Source organism: Carlito syrichta, unplaced genomic scaffold (assembly GCF_000164805.1).
Source record: "Carlito syrichta isolate Samal-C Ts95f unplaced genomic scaffold, Tarsius_syrichta-2.0.1 Scaffold307258, whole genome shotgun sequence".
NCBI lineage: Eukaryota > Metazoa > Chordata > Mammalia > Primates > Tarsiidae > Carlito > Carlito syrichta.
Genome location: NW_007251354.1, coordinates 591,763 through 612,297, shown reverse-complemented (window position 1 = coordinate 612,297; position 20,535 = coordinate 591,763). Strand labels below are relative to the sequence as shown.

Sequence of the window (20,535 nt, the reverse complement as noted above, 5' to 3'; positions counted from 1 at the left end):
AAAAAGTGCATGAACAAAATATTTTTTAATACTTGAAAATTGTACATTTTTTTCTTAATCTTACTTTTCATTCCATTCTCAACAAGGGTGGAGTCACTAGAGGTGGTGGTGGGAATTTTGCTTACCAGGGGGCACTTGGCAATGTCTGGAGACATTTTTGATGCCACAACTGGAGGAAGGGTGCTACTGGCATCTAATGGATGCCAGAGATGCTGCTAAACATCCTGTGAAGATTATAACAGTCCTCAACAACAAACAATTATCTAATTCAAAAAATGAATAGTTCTAAGGTTAGGAAACCTTGTCCTAGAGTGATACTTTTAAGTTTTAATGTGAAACTCTTTTATCACATTATATTTCTCTATAATAAAAATATTTATATAGTTGACAGAAATATAAATTTCCCATAACATAAAGATCTGTGTAAAAATAATGTTCCGGATTGAGTTACTGCAATTATTATTCATAGATGTTAATCTAAACAACATGATTAAACAATCACTATTAAATATAAAAAAGTGAAAACTATGTTTGTTATTTTAATTAGTTATTGTATCTATGGATAAATATTACTAATTGTGAGAATAGGACAGAATTCAGTACAAAGATATTTCTATGTTCATGAGAGCTGAAAAACCTTCACAAGTAGATGGAAAAGAAGTTCTACTGGAATGACACTCAATTCTGTGAGCTCCTTCTAAGTTATACTCCTAAGTTACACAGTGATCTATTTTTAAAAGTTATTTTAATGATTCATCAACTAATAACTTAATTAGAGTCTCTTTAAACATTGTTAAAGCAAGAAATTTGAAACCGATTAATTTGTAAAGGCTTTGTTACATAGTCATTCAAGGCATTTGCTTTCTCAATACTTACAGCTATCAAGAGAGATGTTTAAACCTCTACTTTACCAGAGTCCAAATTAGACCTTATTCGATGAAAGGTCTTTGGAAACATCTCTTACTTCAATATGAGAATACAACTTCACTTACCAGTTAGGGTTTTTGGGAGCCTAACGAGGCATTTTGTAATTAAAGAAGTTATTTTGAAAAATCTGTATTAACTATAACCACGTCTGTTTAGTCTGTCATGAAGATTCAAGCATGGATACCATTAAATATCTAAGCTTAACTGCCTAGGTCTTAGAAACTGTATCAGGAGTTTTGTGAAAATTAAATTCTCAAGAAAGAAAATGGTCCAAATGACTAAAGTTCTCTCCATTACTCCCTTACCTCTTAGATACTCTGTACTGTGCTGTGGTCAATTTTCCAGTCTCAGGGTCATGTACTGTAGCTCGGCTCAGCTACAAAAAAAGAGAAAGGACAAGGACTTACTCCAGTAGCAGGCAATTTGGGGCTTTTGTTTATTTTGTTTTGCCAAGCCACAGGTGATTGGAAGGGTTCAGATTGGTCTGGATGGTAGGTAATAGTTTCAAATCCGCAAAAACATTTAGAAATGTGGCATTAAGAACAGCCACTTCCAAATCAAGAGAAAATGAGTTGACAGATTTTGTTGTAGATTTATTGTCCTTTCACTTTTTTAAAAAAAATCATTTGAAGCTGTATGTAAATGATTTATAGCACTGGGTTTCACAGGAGCTTTCTCAGATCTAGAAGTTTAATGTTCTTTAAATATTTTGAAAAAAATTAGTAGTGTCCTCAAATTCATTTTTTAAAACTCTCACCAAGATAGAACAGTTTTTAAATATCTCTGGCAAAGAAAACGACAACTAAGTAATTTCTGGAAGACTGAGCTCAGATGCATAACTCTCTTTTCCATTGCCAACTTTTGAGTCAGCAAGTTTTTCAAATTAGAAACTCCAACAGGAGGAACACAGAATACTATATAATGACAATGGTATTTTATAAGACATATGAACAAATGCCAACACAATCACCATGAAGGATGATGTGAGTCTGCAGCATTTATGAATGTGAGAAAACTGCATAAGCAAAGACTACTCCCTAACCAGGCTGCTTCTTTTATTCCCCCTTTGGTAACAAAAGGGAAAAAGAAAACAAATAATCGGCCATTTCCTGGATATCTGATATTTAATCTGAAGAAAGCATATTAAAAACCAATTAAAGGTTAAAAACAGAACTTCTAGTTAAAGGGAAAGACCTGTGAAACACAAAGCAGTTTATCCATGCATTTATCCTGTTTATATACAGGATGGTGACTTGAGCTGGAGACTGAAAATGACCTACTTCCCTTAAAGGGAATAGTTCCTGTAGGATGTACAAAACACTTATTAGAGGGCAAAATATACAGCATACACATCTCTTACCTTTTGCTAATTCTGTAATGTACCGTCTCCAAGTCTCCTGTTATTGGGTTTGAAATGGTGGCTCGCCTCAGCTGTGAAGCCAACCATCAAAATATTTGCATTACAAGACAAAAAATGAATCACATTTACCCAATCAGTCAGAATTCTGGGGTTTTTACAAAGGAGGCTGAAAAGAGAAAATATCTCCATATACTTCCAGTCACCTTGTGCTGAGCTTTGAAAGCCAGTTAGTTTTTTAGGTTTATGTATTTTTTTAAAATTATTTAGTTTTTGTTTTGAGAGTACACAAACAAAAAAGATTGGAAATTAAATTTCTTTCAATGGTTAGAGGATGTGACAGTGAGACAAAGAAATTTCTGTAATTTGAAGCCTATTTCGTAGTCACAAGACTGGCTATTTGCAGTTAATAATCCATTCCAAAACTTTTTTACTTTAATTTTTTTTTTAATGATAGAACTGTTTGCCAGGGTTAGTGTCTAAAATTTGTTTTAATGTCAATCTTTTCTTTCTTCAAGATATTCACTCAGTAACATATATACAGTGAAATAATTTTGGACAGAGCACAAAGGTAGATTAAAAGAGCTCATGAGAAAGAGATGACAGCCTAGATAATGACTTTAAACTTCTTTTAAAAGATAGAAGGATAATTCTGAGGGTAATTAAGAAATCAAATTTTATTGCCATTAAATGTATTGATAAAAAAAGTCCAAACTGAGCAATCTCCTTTGAAGACTGAAGCCTTCGAGCCTAGAGAGATGTAAGACTTGATCTCCAAGCTGAAATGAATTCTTAATTCCTTTGAACAGCACCCATACATACTAATATTAGATGAGTCTTTTGCATTTATAATGAAATATTTAGTAAAAAAAAAGTACCAACTGAAAAAGTAATAAAACTTTAAAAAAATTCTAAGTTTATTTTGCAGTACAGATATCCAGATAATGCAAGTCTTTATGACATAACAAGGGTTAGCAAACTATGGCCCACAGGCCAAATTCAGCATGCCACCTGTTTTTGGAAATAAATAAATTATTGTAATATAGCCACACTCATTCACATATTTCCTTTGGCTGTTTTTGCACTACTGTGGCAGAGGTGAGTAGTCATAACAGAAATATGGCCTACAAAGCCTAAAGTCTTTATAGAAAAAATTTGCCAATCCCTGTGTAGTAAGAGAACAAAAATATGCCTAGTATTCATTTAACAATCTCTTTATGAAAGTGATGGTAGTTTGTATTTTACTATCAAGAAGACCAAATATGTTTTAAGAACAAATTGATGGGAAAAAAGGCAAGAGCATAAAAGGTAGTCTTTCCCACATTCTCACCAAAGAAGAATTTATATGCTAAACACTAAGTGTATAGGATTGGGTTTACATTTTTTTTTCTTTTCTTTTTTTTCTAGAGATGAGGTCTCACCAACTTGCTCAGGCTGGTCTCGAACCCCTGGGCTCAGGCAATCCTCTCGCCTCGACCTCCCAAAGTGCTGGGATTACAGGGGTAAGTCACCGCGCCCACCCAGATCATTTTTCTTATTAAGATAAATAAAGTGTGTTAAAATCTGAAAATTATGATGTCACCATTTCATGTTAACATGATGCTTGTGACTAATTATATCATTCTAGTAATAATGTGCATAAAGGAGAATAAAAGTACTTCAAAAGTAGTCTCTCAGATAATAACATAGAAGGTATGAAAAAGTTGGGCTTTGAGTAGTTTGAGATTAAAAGACTCCAAAATATATAGAAAAGTTTATCATAAAGATGGTGAAAAACAACTTTATTAAGTGTAAATAAAAATCTCATCCTTGATTTTCATAATTCAGTGCTTAAATCCCAGTTGCAGGGTAAGCTACTTGCATTGATAATAAACTTAGAAAAACTGGCATGAAGACAGTTTCAATAACAACTCCATTATGTTGATGCAACAAAATCATAAAAAAAAAAATTGTGGTATTATTACCAGATCAGTTATCCTTTCTGTCATCTTATAAAGAAAAACTGATACACAGGTACAGTAAATTGAAGAGAAAAAAAGAAAAAACTTATTTACCCTTGGTTTTGCTAGGTCTTTGACAATTTCAATTTCTGCATCAGAAATTATATCATGGAAGCGAATAATACGAGGCTTGTCCCACTCATCCTCCTGTTTGGCTGGAGCCAGAATAAATTTAGGATTCCGGTTTCCATCATGGTAGCGGCAAAATAGTCTTTTTTGTCTCTGAGGAGTCTAAACAAAATTAAGAATATAATAAATATATTAGAGTAATATTTTAACACCTATTCCTATGCAGATAAGAAACAATAATCAACCTTACATATACACAGAGTATTTCTGGGAAAATATACAAAATAGGAAGTACTATGTAAATATTTTACATCAAACAGGATCTTCAGAATTTAAAAAATTTAATAATGATTATTTTCTGTGTGAGGGATAAGAGACCTTAAATTTTTTTTTAAATGGTAGGGTTTGTCTTTTAACCCTTCTCTTATCAAAATACAGTTCAAGTGTTATAAATATAAAAGAAACAATGAAAATATTTATGGAAATATTAAATGAATGCCCAGCATTGCTCTAAACATCACAAAGTAACTGGGAAGCACCCAGAAAGGTTTTAGAAGAAAAACAAAACAAAGTTTTCCTAAATACTTTGCAATTAAATGCTCATGGCAAGAAAAAAAAAGAAAGAAAAAAAATTTTAAGGGCAAAGGTGAAAATGGCTGGCTTTGAAAAACAGACAGCAAGTCATTAAATTAAAAAGCTAGATGCTTTTATTAGGGTATAAAAATATAGCAGTCAACAAAAATAAATTCCCTTTAATCATCCATGTATAATATTGACAAAATAAGTTATTTCATTTATTTTTCTCTTAATTAAGCAAGCATATCATATAAACAGAAATATGACCAGCTTAATTATTATATAAATAATGTACTAAAACTAATGATTCATGTCTATTTTCCATGCACTTTATTTATCTAGAGTCAAACCCAAGGATTTAATATCTATTAAGTCTTTTATATAATGATAAAATGAATTTAACGATTCTGAGAAAAAGAATGTTCCTTTGATTTGGGGCAGAATTGACATGTACGTGTTATATCAACAAATTGGCATAAGTGTTTTAAATCTGTTGTTCTATTTTGCTGTCTTCAAGAGTTATTAAAAGCAATAAGAAATATCTGCTTACTACTGAAAATTTGAACACTAACTAGATATTTGATGATATTATGAAACTATTGTGAAATTTTTTAGGTATGATAATGGTATTGTAGCTATTTTGTGTTCTTATCTTTAAAAGATACAAACTAACATATTAAGAATTAAAATGTAAAATGTCTAATGAATCTAACCAAATGTCACTATCTTTGTATTTACTCCCAAAGTAAAAGCAAACATGTCCCCCTAGGACTCCTATTAAACTAGGACACCTACTAACTAGTTATTATAAGTGCTAACATAAATATAATACACTATTTGCCGTTAGTGGTTAAGCTGTCAACAGTCATCAATATCAAAATGTAAATGTAGTTTCAGTTTATTAGCAGTAAAGAAAAATTCAGGGAGCTAGGCACAGTGGCTTATGCCCATAATCCAAGCACTTTGAGAGGCCGAGGCAGGAAGATGACTTGAGGCCAGGAGTTCGAGACCAGCCTGGACAACATTGTGAAACTCTACATCTATAAAAAAAATTTTTTTAATTAGCTGGGCGTATGGGCATGCGCTTGTCACTTTAACTACTTGGGAGGCTGAGGCAAGAGGATTGTTTGAGCCCAGGAGTTGGAGGCTGCAATAAGCTATGATGTCACCACTTCAACGTCAGCCTGGGTGACAGAGTGAACCCCATCTCAAAAAAAGGAAAAAAGAAAAACTTAAATACTCTTCAAATGTGTATACTTAAAAGTACCTACTCCAAAAATGCATTAATTCCTTCTATATATGCCTACAGCCAACTAAACACTATCACCACAGGATACTCCTTTAAAAAAGGAATCAATTAATATTGGGAAACAATGTATATCACATCTATAATGTGTACAGTATCATAAAAAGGCTCTGAGAAGTTGTAAGGCTAAACAAAAACCTATGTTAAACTTTGTTTAACAAATGTTTTGAGACCTGGATCCTTTTACATTTTTGGTCTAATACCTATTAACATCCTGTAGAACTGCCATTCTGAGTTATAAATACATAAATATCAATATACAATAAACAAAGGGATGGTTATAGATATATTTGGGTCTTTTATAAAATAAAAGTTAAAAGTTAAAGATAAAATCTGTTGAAAGTTTTTCTGCATTTTGAGTATTTCTTAAGTAGACCAAAGCATTTCACTAAGCAATCTTATCAAGGTTGACTAGGAGGCAAAACCATAAGAAATTATTGTATAGATGAATCTGTTATATCTCATAAATAGCATATTATTTCTACTTAAGACTGCTGAGATCTCTTTTGCAATAAATATAAGAAAAATTATCAGTTTCCTTAAACTTATTTGATCCTTCATTCTGGGAAATAAGCCTCTTTTGATCTATAAAAAGGATAATGTTACCACGAATGCATGTAATAGCATATGATTCACAAGCTTTATTTTAAAGCTGTTTGGCTAATAATTAGAACACATTAAATGAAATATCCACAGTGATGTAATATAGCATACTGTAATATTTTATGCAGTCATTTTAATTTTAATTACACAGGCTTAACTATAAAAGAACTCTCATTCTTTCTAGAACTACGTACATACACACACATTCACATACACACAATTGGCTTTTCCACTTTACCATTTTGATACCCTCCCCACGGCACAGCATTTCGTACTTCTTTCTCTCTGGCAGATAATCCACAGCAACCTCTCTTTTCTTGGGTGTGGTTTTCTGATCAGATTGGTCATCTGAAGCAGACTTATTGACATCTTTTTCTTTAGCCATTATATACTCAAAATATTTTAAGTTACCATTAGCTCTCTGATGTTCAGGATCTATTAGGAGAGAAAGAAAATGTGCCCATGAGTAAGTTTACACTTGTTTTAAAGCCTCAAAATATAGTAATATAAACATAGAAGACAATAAAGTTTATCTTCCAAACCAAGGTGACTTTGCAAGTGAAAGGAGGCACTAATAAAAATTATTAGGCCAAAACAATAGGTGTAAGCTACTACTGTCCCAAAGTAAATCAGAACATATAGTTATCCTATATAAAAACAGTTCTGGAGATGGAAACAGCTATTTATTTCAAGGTAGCAATTAGTGCTTCTGCTTTGAGAATTTATGAATCAGCCAAGGGAAATATGCTCAATTTGATGTCAAATGAATTTTAAAATCTTACTTATCCTACTTATTTTAAGCAATGGAAAATGTTTTTCTGAGACGGAAAAGTAATCATCATGGGGAAGACAGAGCATACATAGCACAAACACAACCTTTACCACAAATGCATTATAAATGTAGCCTACTTCGGGGCTGAGTAGAATTCAGTCCCAAATTTCAAGGTAAGAAGGAAAAGGGAAACTAAAGATATAATTTTCAAATAAGTTGGAATCCACTAATTGCCTCAGAATTACTAGTCATAATTTTTAGCTATCTTTTAGTAGGAGGAAAGAGGACTAAGCGGTCTGGTCCTAGAGAAAAAAAATCCAAACAACCCTTCATACATAAAAATAAAAAAGATAGAACAGTCTGTAGAAACTTCATTTGTTACAGTAACTAAGTGTTTAGAAAATCTAGCTCTAGATTGTAAAATGTTTCTTGTCCTTCAGAAACTGCTCACAATAAATGTACAATATAAGCCTAATTTTGCAAAAGAAGGGGAAAAGTGTGTTTATGCAGGGAGGAGGAGTGTATACTACAAGAAAACAAAAATGTAAGTCTCTTTGAGTGATTGGTTTATGGATGACTCTTCTATTTCTTTTTCTGTTTTAATAAATTTTCTATAATGAGTATAAAGTACTTTTTAAGTCAGGAGGAAAAAATCACTGGGAAACACTGAAAGAAAAAAAAAGGTTACTTGAACCAGTATCTCAATGTATTATTTCACCCAACTAACAAATTAACCCAATTATCAAAAGTTCATTTTCAGATAATCATCCTTTGAGCTGTTTGACTTTTCTAACATACATATATTTCCCTATTCATAAAATAATTTTTTAAAAGAGTTTCAAGTCAGGCATGGTGGCTCAAGCCTATAATCCCAGCACTTTGGGAGGTTGAGGTGAGAGGACTGCCTGAGTCCACAGGTTCGAGACCAGCCTGGGCAACTTGGCGAAACCTCATCTCTACAATAAATCAAAAAATTAGCCTGGTGTGGTAGCACATGCCTGTAGTTTCGGTTACTTGGAAGGCTGAGGCAGAAGGATCGCCTGAGCCCAGCAATCAACACTGGGGTGTCCATGGACGTGCCACTGCACTCTAGCCTGGGTGATGAAGTGAGACTACAACTCAAAAAAACAAAAACAAAAAGTATTAAAGCTTCATTATATGCCAAAGGCTGCCTGAATTTAGTATTATATAAATTCTGAAATCTATCTCCAGAGATTATTATATAGTGAGTCTGGTGTAGAAATCAAAGAATTTTCACTTCCAGTAAGTACCCAAGTAATTCAAATGCATGTGGTCTTTGGACCATACTGGAAGAAACACTACATCTCTGTTCAAAGTACTTGTGATAAAATTCTTATAAGGTATTGCATTTTTCTAACATTTGAATATGACAAATACATTTTCAGTTTATCTATTTTAAATCACTTTATTTTTAGTATGAAATACAACAAACAACACCCTTCAAAGGAAACTAACATTTAAAATGGTAAAGTGGTAAATAAACATTTTTTGACCGAGTTAGCTAGGTTAGGTCTAATTTTGAAATTCCTTAAGAATACAGAGCAGAGAAACACAACCACTATTGTAGTACTATTAGGTGAAAAAACTCATTTACTTTGAGAATAAAGAGGTAAAGGATAAAGTGTGTTTTACAGATAAAGCTCTTCACTTACAACAAATAAAAAATACCAAAGGTATATATGGATGGAGATAGACTGATAGTTAGCTAGCTGGATGGATGGGTGGGTGGGTGGGTGGGTGGACGGACAGATGGATGGACGGACGGACAGACAGATTGATAATCCCCAGTATAACTACAACCTTAAATTAGGTCTAGATAACATACCTAGTTCAAGAAGCTTCTTTGTGAGGAAAAGTGCCTTGTCTAGGTCTCCTTGCTGGTATACTGCATAGCTCAAATAATCTAGAACAGAGACTTTATCTATGGTAGAAGCCTCGCCTTCATCCAGTTGCCTTAGTGCTTGTTCCATCCACAGTTCTGTGTGGTAATAATCTGCTTCTGTATAGGCCACTTTGCCCAACTCAAAGCAGTCCTCAGCTGTTAGAAAAGATTTGTGTTTCACTCCTATAAAAAGAAAATACAGAGAATTTTAGGAGTCTTAATACTACTCCGTATTTATTTAAGATTACCCAGTATTCAAAGTGCTATCTTGGGCAACCCCTTCGGCTTTCCTCCCACTGTGGGAGTTTTTCTGTTCTGTCAATAAATCCTGCTTTCTTTCTTTCTTTTTTTTTTTTAAAGTGAGAAAGCAGGATTTAATGAGAGGACAGAGAAGCTCCCACAGTGGGAGGGGACCCAAAGAGGTTTTGCCCCTTGCTTTAAAAAAAAAGTGCTATGTCACTTTTATTTGAACTTCAAAATAATCCTCTGAGGTAAGAAAAGCAAAAATCATCCAAATTTTATAAACAAAGGAACAATCTATAAGGTACCGTAGCTAGACAAGAATTACACAGTCGGTAATAGGGGATGTGGGACCTAGAGAACTCAAGACAAATTATCAGATATCATATACCAATTAAGTCGAAATATGCTGTTTTCTAATACAGTAGGACTCATTAACTGAAATATATCTATCTCACTCCTAACCAACAATCTGGGTAAGAGATAAATGTACAGGAAAGGCAGACCTGATCAACTGGTTTCTTTCTTTCTTTTAAATAACATTAATGATACATAATTTAAATATCATAAAGCGTAACCATTTAAAGATTACAAAAGTTCTTAGTATATTTATTGAGGTGTGCAACTATCACTATTATCTGATTATATAAAATTTTCATCACCCCAAAAATAAATCCTGTAACTATCAGCAGCCACCACCCATTACCTTCCCCATCCCACCCCAGCCCTGGACAAACCCCTAATCTACTTTCTGTCTCTACAGATGCTGCCAATTCTGGACACAATGCTACTAAGAACATCTTTATACAAATTTTTGTGTAGATATATGTTTTCATTTCTTGAGTAGATACATAGCGATGAAATTTCTGGGTCCTATGACAACCTGTACTTAACAGTTTGAAGAACTGTCAAACTGTTTTCCAAATGGCTACACCTTTTTACATTCCCACAAGCAAGAAATGAAATTCCAATTTCTCCACATCCTGCCCAAAACGTGTTATTGTCCTTCTGTTTCTTTTTTATTACAGACATTCTGGTGGATGTGAAGTCACATTTCATTGCGGTTTTGATTTGCATTTCCCTAATGATTAATGATGTTGAGCATCTTTCCATGTGCTTATTTGTCCATTTGTATTCTTTGAAGAAAATGCCTATTCACATCTTTTGCCCATTTAAAAAATTTAGTTGTCTCGTTATTATTGATTTGCAAATGTTCATTACATATTCTAGATACATGTCCCTTATCAGCTATAACATTTTCAAATCTTTTTTCCCATCCTATTAGTTGTCTTTTCACTTTCTTGTTAGTATATGTTGAAGCACAAAATTTTAATTTTGATGAGGTAAGAAAATTAGCACTTGTGCTTCTGGTATTATGTCAACTTGCTTCTGAAGTGAAACTTCTACTTTAAGAAAAGGAGATACAGGACTGTTCACATGTCAGAAATTGTAAATAGAAGACCAAAACACTTGAGAAAATATTTAGCCTCATTAGTCATTGAAGAAATACAAAATCAAAAAACACCATGAGGAAAAACATTTTAAAATAAGGGCCTACATTTATTGAGGTCTTACCATGTACCAGGCGTTTTTCATTTATTTAATCCTCAAAGCAATCCTACTGCAAATGAGGAATTAAAGTACAGAGTGATTAACTGATGTGCTCAAGGTCACAAGAGTCATAATTGGAATCTACTCAGTATGACTCCAGAAATGTATGCTCCTAATATACCATTAAATGGAAAAACTTAATAGTGGGAGAAAGCAGTAATGTAAACTGGTAGCTTTGCTTTTAAGAAACCTAGCATTATAAGACAAGAATAATATATATCCTATGACTATACTACCATAATTCAATTATTTTCTTAAAGTTTATTAATGGGGGGTTGGAGATCTTTTAAAAAAGATTTTTGTAGCTGAACCAAATAATATTACTAAAAACTATAATAAGCTAAAAGCAAAGAAATATATAGGCAGATTTGTCATTATAATAGAACAGTATTTTTCATTAAGAAAGACAATTTTAGCCAGGCAAGAAGCTGGAGCTAGATCTGAAAGAGGATGACCTTACTGAACTCCTTGCTGTGCAATACTAATGAAGACCCGATGAAATTGGAGGCCCGAAAAAATGGCTGAGAGAGACAAGAGTTTGAAGAAGTAACTGAAGAACCAAAGAGATTCACAATGCAGAAAATGGCAAGGGGATTTTCTTTATTTAAGGAGACACTGCTAATTTTGAGGCACAGAACCCGAATGTAGAGCGGTACACGAAGGTTGCAGCAGCCGTTCAGGATGCAATCCAGTGCTACCAGGTTGTCTGATGAAAAAAAAAAGAGCTACTACCCAGACATCACTGATTCATTTTTTTCAAGAGGATAGACAGAATTGAATCCAGCAAGGAACCAGAACCTGGGCCATCAACAACAGGAGTGAGTGAAATTGCAGCTTGCCCTCCATCTCCTGTTGCTGATGATCCTTCAGCTCTATCATCTCTCACCTCCTCTCCCTCCTCCAGTCAGTAACTCTTCTTGCCTGTTCACTCAATACTAGCCCCATATGACAGTTGTTGTACTGTACTACTGTACTTTTCAAGGTACTGTACTGTAAGATTAAATATATTTTCTTTATTTTTTGTTATGAATTACTTGAGTGGAAAGTATTATAAACCTATTACAGTACAGTACTATATAGCCAATTGTGTTAATTGGGTATCAAGGCTAATTCTGTTGGACTTACGAACCAAACTAAACTTAGGAATGCGCTCTCAAAACAGAACTTATTCATATGTAGGGGACTTACTGTATAGAAAAGCCAGAAAAACGTCAAACTGTTATCTTGCTGGGAGGATTACAAGTGAGTTGTTTCCTAAATATTTATACCTTTTTTTCTTTTTAAATATGGTACAACTACCATTTTTACTTCCATAAGAACAAATAAAAAATAGGAAAAACTATAGAAAGAAACACAAATAGCACAACTCTGAATGATGTGCACAGAATAACAACCATATTTCATCTTTATAAACAATAAATCAGACGAATTACTTGGAGAAGGACTTGAGTACTTTATATTGGTTTTTGTTTATACAATGTTAATTAAGTAATAGAGAATTATTTCATAAATTATGAGGGGAAGGCTTCTGATATAAAACATCTAGAAATGCTGGATAAAACAACAATTACCCATTTATACTATAGCCAAGCTCACAAGAATTAAGCAAATTTCCTGGGGCCAAAACTAAAACGGAACTTGAAACCCAGAGACGTAAGCTAAGTATGAAGTTGTGTCTACCCTGGAGGTAGTCACCAGAATTAGAAACCTAGAGGTCTAATTTTTCTCTACCAAGTAGGAGATAGGAGATAAATCTAGCCCATGCAAAGAGGCAAACTAATACTGAGAACACATAAAACAAACCCTTGAAGAACTACACTTTAAATAAATGAATAAACCTTAACTGAAAGAATAAACTGTCAGTTGGCAAAGACAAACAATAAAATAATTTATTTTTCTCAGTCTAACTATTAGTAGGAGGAAAATCCTCTATAGAATTCCACAGGCATGTTCTCAGGGAAATTTTGATCTCAAATTTACATTGTCTCCTTGGTCTGGGAAACTAAAGTCAAGAAATTGACTTAAAAAAGGTCCTGGGTTGGTAATGGCATAAGGCATTGCTTCTAGCAGAAACAATATTTATACTCTAGAAAATGTACTGTTGCCCCAGGCTTTGCAATATCCCCACAGGTGTCACCAGTTAAAGCACACACAATTCAAAATTACAAAGCAACCGGGCTTGGTGGCTCAGCCTATAATCCCGCGTCTTTGGGAGGCTGAGGTGAGTGAATTGCCTGAGCCCACGGGTTCGAGACCCACCTGGGCAACTTGGCGAGACCTCATCTTTACAATAAATCAAAAAATTAGCCGGGCATGGTAGCACGCGCCTGTAGTTCCAGCTACTTGGAAGGCTGAGGCGGAAGGATCGCCGGAGCCCAGCAGGTCAAGGCTGCGGTGGCCAGGAGCAGCCACTGCACTCCAGTGTGGGCGACAGAGTGAGACTCCAACTCAAAACAAAACAAAACAAATTACAAAGCATGTAACAAAAGAGGCCACTATGAGTAAAATCAGCAGAAATTATCAAAACCAATACTAGTCCTCTCCCAAGATCTCCAGATATTAGAGATAACAGATTAAAAATACAAACTACGATAAAAATGTTTAAAGAAATTTAAAAATAGAAAATAGGAAAAAATAGCTGGGCACAGTGGTTCACTCCTATAATCCCAGCACTTTGGGAGGCAGAGGCAACAGGATTCCCTGAGTCCAGGGGTTCGAGACCAGCCTGGGCAATTTGGTAAGACCTCATCTCTATAATAAATCAAAAAATTAGCACATGCCTGTGGTTCCAGCTACTTGTAAGGCTAAGGTGAAAGAATCACCTGAGCCCAGCAGGTGGAGGCTGCGGTGGCTGTGAGCATGACACTGCATTCCAGTCTGGGTGACAGAGTGAGACTCCAACTCAAAAAAGAAAATAGGAAAAAAACAAAACACCCTAACAAAGATAAGGCAGATTTGAGTTGGGGAAGGATTAGAACTTTCAGAAATCATAGGTATAAACAATAACAGTGAGAACTCATCGGATAAGTAAAATTGTAGATTAGATACAACTAAAAAGAAAGCAGTAAATCTAGAAGACAGAACTGAGTAAATTATCATGGGCTAAACTCCATAGAAGGCAGTAGAGAGAAAGAGAAAGATGAAATGCAACTTAAAAGCTAATGAAGGAGGCGGGAAATGGGAAGGGACTCCCCCCAAAAAAGAAAATGAGGAAAAAATAAAGCCTAATTATATCTACTTAGAGTTAAAAAGAAGAGAATAGAGAGGATATTGGAGAGACAGTGTTTGAAGACATAACTGTAGAAAATTTTCCAGAATTGAAATACATCAAACTTCAGATTTAGGAAGCACAAACAATTCCAAGTCAAACAAAGTACATATAAGGGCTTCTTAGGAATGTGTTTCTGGCTGGGCACCGTGGGAGGTCAAGGTGAGAGGATTGCCTGAGCTCAGGGGTTCGAGACCAGCCTGGGCAACTTGGCAAGACCTCCTCTCTGCAATAAAATAAAAAAATAAGCCGGGTATGATAACACACACCTGTAGTTCCAGCTGCTTGGAAGGCTGAGGCAGAAGGATCACCTGAGCCCAACAGGTTGAGACTGAGGTGGCTGTGAGCATGCCACTGCACTCCAGCCTGAGCAACAGAGTGAGACTTTGACTCAAAAAAAAAAGAATGTGTTTCAAGAAGGAAAATTCCAAAAAGGAAAGTCTGAGGTACAAGAAAGAATGATGAACAAATAAACTGTATACATACAAGTCCATCTAAATTAAAGAAAAGTGAACTATCAGATTGGCAAAAATTGCAAAGTCTGACATTTTTTGGGTAATACCATGGGAAAACAGGGACTCTCAAATATTGCTGGTAGAAATGCAAAATGATACAATCTCTGTGAAGAGTAACTGGGACATTAGCAAAAGCATCTATTCATATACTCTTTGATCCAGTGGAAACACTTCTAGAAAAACATTCCAAAGATTGCTTAGCAAAAATACAAAATAACCAATGCACAAGATTAATATATGTGTGTTTATTCTTTTTTTTTTTTTGAGTTCGAGTCTCACTCCATTGTCCAGGCTGGAGTGCAGTGGTACCCTCACAGCCACCCCAGCATCGACCTGCTGGGTTCAGGCAATCCCCTCACCTCGGCCTCCCAAAGTGCTGGGATTACAGGCTTGAGCCACTGCACCCATTCTACACAAGATTATTGACAGCTTTATTTTTAAATAGCAAAAGACTGCAGGCAAATCAGATGTTTGTCAATAGGAGCACAGTTAAACTGTGGGAGCTTACAGATAGGCGAACATGTGGAGGTTTCTGGAGAGTAGCACACCCAGGAAAGGCATGGTAGCTCCAAGTCCCTTCCCACACTCCTCATCCTGTATATCTCTTCATCTGTATCCTTTGTCAGATCCTTTATGACAAATCAGCAAACGTGTTTTCCTGAGTTCTGTGAGCCACTCTGGCAAATTAATCAAATCCAATGAGGAGACCATGGGAACCCTAATTTAAAGCTGGTCAGAGCCAGGCTTGGTGGCTCAACCTGTAATCCCGCGCCTTTGGGAGGCTGAGGTGAGTGGATTGCTTGAGCCCGCGGGTTCAAGACCCGCCTGGGCAGGCAAGACCTCATCTCTACAATAAAATCAAAATATTAGCCGGACGTGGTAGCGCGCACCTGTGTTTCCAGCTATTTGGAAGGCTGAGGCGGAAGGATCGCTGGAGCCAGGCAGGTCGAGGCTGCAGTGGCCGGGAGCGGCCACTGCACTCCAGTCTGGGCGACAGAGTGAGACTCCAACTCAAAAAAAAAAAAGCTGGTCAGTCAGAAGTTTTTAAGGCCTGGATTTCAACTGGTTAGGGGAATGGAAGACAGTCTTGGGAATGGAGTCCTTAACCTGTAGGCTCTGATGCTTTCTCCAAGTAGACAGTGTTGGAATTGAATTGGAGGATACCCAGTTAGTGTCCACTGCTTGTTGATTGCTTGGTAGGAAGAAATCCCACACCCTTAATTGGTCACAGAAGTCTTTTGTATTGACTGTTGTGTTGGTGTGGAAACAGGAAAAACAAGAATTGAGTTTTCCCCCAAACAATTGTTGTCAGAGAAGTGGTATTTACTAGAATGACCCTGGCTCACAGAAACATGTAGTTTGGGAAGAGAAAGGATAAAAGGGTGTGGGATGAGAAACTTCTGATTTCTGAGTGGCTCCCTAGTCACCCATGGCATGAAAAAGCAAGTATGCTGCATTCAGTTACTAAGTTACAATGGAATTTAAAGATTTTTAGACCCAGGTCCTGAGAAGCTGGCTCACTGAATACTAAGGGTAAAAGTTACAATGGAATTTAAAGATGTTTAGACCCAGGTCCTGAGAAGCTGGCTCACTGAATATGCAAGGAAACGCCAAAGAAGCAGCAGCAAGTTAAATACACAATCCTTTGGTTATTGCTATCTGTAATAGCCAAAATGAAAGTAAAAGAGTGGTGGGTCAAATCTTGAGGCTGGATCAAGCTAAGATGTGAGTTTATCTGAGCTCAGGCCACTAGCCTCAAAACCACCCTCAGGGAAAATTATGCAGGGACAATAGAAATACCTCTAACATTTGTAGTTACCAAGAAAGTAGTAAGTGTGGGGGAAAGGTAAGACCATGTAACAAGGGTACCCATGTAACCTTACTGCTCCAAATCAAATCTTGAAACCAGAGAGTATAGTGTGAAGGAACTGTTTCATTTGGTGGATCACTATCATCGGCTTCTTGTGAAACCTTTACTAAAATGGATCATAAGAGTAGTTAGTTTAGCAGCATTACCTTTGTTTTTAATTTTATGTACTTATTTTTTTTAATTTTTTTTCTTTTCTTTCTTTCTTTTTTTTTTTTGGAGAAAGTGTCCCACCATGTTGCCCAGGCTGGTATTGAACTCTTGGTCTCAGGGGAGCCTCCTGACTTTGACACTTGAAGATAATTCATTTCTCTGCCTCTCAAAGCACTGGAATTACAGGTATGAGCCATCATGCCCAGTCAGTATCTTTGGTTTTAAATGCTAGAGAATGGAAAAGGATGTCTGGGTTGATGTAGGACCCATAGCTCACTATGGAACAACTGCAGATGGCTATATATAATCCAGACACAAACGTTTTTTCTGAGGGAATAGCCAGCCTGATGGACTGGATAAAAGTAAGGTCTGTTTACCTTGAGAAGGATGACTTCCCATCACCCCCTATAAATAAAAGATAGGGGCCAGGCTCGATGGTTCATGTTTGACTTCTGATTAATCTCAGTCCCATGAATGCTTCCGGATTTCTACTTTATTTACTGTCCTTTGTGTAAGAACATGTACTCACTAAATATTCTGCCTTTAGATCAAAGCAACCCTAATACTATTGCACAAATTACAGGCTGTGACATACACGGTATTCTTGACTGTTCTGGAAGGTTGCCTTTAACTGTCCATATAGAACATTTACACCCTTTCCCTGTGGTATGTAAGTCCTGAGTCTGAAGAGTAATGGTGTGGAGATCTACCTGTCCTGCTGTCACCTAAGACTATGCTTCTGTCTGTAAGTTTCTCCCAATAAATCACTTTTTACTGATAAAAAAAATACAAACCGTGGAACCTCCACAAAATAGGGTAATAACATTTAACTATAAAAAGAAATGAGGATTTCTATATATATGAAGTGATAGCTGTGACACACCAATAGATTAAAGCACCAAAGTACAGAACAGTATTTATAGTACTCTACCTTTTATGTATATGTTGAGGGGAAACAGAAATATATATACATTAGCTTATATTTTTAAAAACTAGTAAAAATGGTTGCATATAAGAAGAAGGAAATAGGTTGAAGAATATAGAAATGAAAGTGAGACTTCTTTAAAGGCACCTTATTAATATAGCTTGTACTATGAAAAAATATAGAAATTTTATACAATTAAAAACAATAAATCAAAAGAAAGAGGACACTCCCTAAAAATTTAAGAAAAATACTGAAGTAAATGAACCCAACTACATATGCTGAGGCTATAACCACAGAGAAATGAATTATTTCAGTTGTCTTTAAAACAATATTTTAGCCTAGGCAACATAGCGAGACCTCATATCTACAGAAAAATGGAAAAATTATCCAGGCGCAGTGGCGCACACCTGTAGTCCCAGTTACTCAGGAAGCTGAGGCAGAAGGATCATTTGAGCCCAGGAGTTCGAGGCTATAGTGCACCATCATAGAAAATACAAAGAAGTAATTCTGTTAATGTCATTAGGAACCTAGATTTTCAAAACAAAAGAAAAGAGATGTAAGTATAAACTCTATAGTCTTCAATTTGAATTGAAATTAACAATATGAACTTGCATATTTCCTGTCTCTGTCCATGCCCAAAAAAATAAATTCAGCCGGGCTTGGTGGCTCAGCCTGTAATCCCAGCACTTTGGGAGGCTGAGGTGAGTGGATTGCCTGAGCCCGTGGGTTCAAGACCCGCCTGGGCAACTTGGCAAAACCTCATCTCCACAATAAGTCAAAAATTAGCCAGGCTGGTAGCGCACGCCTATAGTTCCAGCTACTTGGAAGGCTGAGGCGGAAGGATCGCTACGTGGAAGGCTGAGGCGGAAGGATCGCCGGAGCCCAGCAGGTCAAGGCTGCAGTGGCCAGGAGCGTGCCACTGCACTCTAGTCTGGGTGACAGAGTGAGACTCCAACTCAAAAGAAAAAAAAAATTCAATAGCAATAAACACTCCAAGAACCTAGTAAGACTCTGTTACTTACATGTCATCTCTTGTTAAAAGGAATCAAAGCTCACCAGATACAATGGAATGTACCTGTAGTCCCAGCTACTCAGAAGGTTGAAGCAGGAGGTCTGCTTGAACCCAAGAGTTCGAGGCTGTAGCGCACCATCATGGTGCCTGTGAACAGTCACTGCATTCCAGCCTGAGCAACACAGTGAGACCCTGTCTCTCATAAAAAAAGGGGAGGGGAGGGGAATCAAGGCTTTTTAGTGAAATGCCTAATTCCCACTCTGGAATAGAAATTATAAGATAAGCCTGAAAAATTTGTGCCAGAAAGCAGGGAAGTTTCCTTGCTATCAAAGAATAGTAGGATCTTTTCTTTAAAAAAAAAAAAGTCAATCAGAATGGCTCCCACTGGCCTACACTAGGATAATTTGAGCATCAAGGAAATAATGAATATGATAGATTGAAATACAAAAAAATATAAAAATCCATTAGTTCATAATACATAAGATAAAAATCACTGGTCATTACTGAAATTTATTAGTACATCAACTCATTATCCTGAAAACTGATAAATAAGAATAATTATAAATTTATTTTGCCTTTTCTGTATAAACTATATTTCAAGGTAACCAAATGATTCATGAAGGAATGTTCTTGCTTATAGAGTTCTAGCTAATAAAAGGAATGATGGAATGAGAAAAATCACCATTTTGCAATCCCTAATGAAGCAGTGGTTCTAGGCAACGATCATCAAAGACTGGCAAAACCACTTTATACGCAGGAATCAGGCTCTCACCAATTCAACTCCACCACAAAAAGTGTAACAAGACCTTAAGTGTCCGTTCATCAATTCAACAGAAAGTTCATAGCGCCACCTATGGAGTTAATTTAAAAACTTAACTTGAGGCCGGGGCTCAGTGGCTCAGACTATATAATCTCAGCACTTTGGGAGGCCGAGGTGAGGGGATTGCCTGAGCCCATGGATTTGAGAACAGCCTGGGCAACCTGGCGAGACCTCATCTCTACAATAAATAAAAAATTAGCTGGGCATGGTAGCGTGGGCCTGTAGTTCTGTCTACCTGGAAGGCTGAGGCGGAAGGATCACTGGAGGTCAGCAGATCAACACTGGGGTGGCCGTGACTGTACCACTGCCCTACAGCCTGGGCAACTGAGTGACTCCAACTCAAAAAAAAAAAAACTTAAGTAGATCTAAATGAACCTCAAGCTCTAATCAGTTTGCAGGTTAAAGGACAAGTTATGTACCCCAAAAAAATCAGTCAGCTCCAGGATGTGGGACATTCTGCAGAACATATGAGCAGATTTTTCCAACTAATTAATGTCATAAAAAGAAGAGGCCGGGTACAGTGGCTCAAACCTATAATCCCAGCACTTTGGGAGGCCAAGGCAAGAGGATTGCCTGAGCCTGCGGATTTGAGTCTAGCCCGTGTAACATGG

The 20,535-nt window shown here is 36.2% G+C and overlaps 1 protein-coding gene across 2 annotated transcripts in view; it reads right to left on the bottom strand.

The window, feature by feature from the left end:
• The window catches only part of P4HA1 (prolyl 4-hydroxylase subunit alpha 1), a 137,197-nt gene that overhangs the window by 38,730 nt on the left and 77,932 nt on the right, over positions 1–20,535 (bottom strand). The window contains exons 6-9 of one of the 2 annotated variants that reach the window (XM_008064293.2): positions 9,457–9,696; positions 7,077–7,273; positions 4,339–4,515; positions 1,233–1,303 (exon numbers count right to left, since the gene is read on the bottom strand). In XM_008064293.2, the coding sequence (XP_008062484.1) occupies positions 1,233–1,303; positions 4,339–4,515; positions 7,077–7,273; positions 9,457–9,696 (685 nt within the window). Of the gene's footprint in view, positions 1–1,232; positions 1,304–2,287; positions 2,359–4,338; positions 4,516–7,076; positions 7,274–9,456; positions 9,697–20,535 lie in introns of both variants that reach the window. The other variant, XM_008064292.2, reaches the window with a different exon arrangement.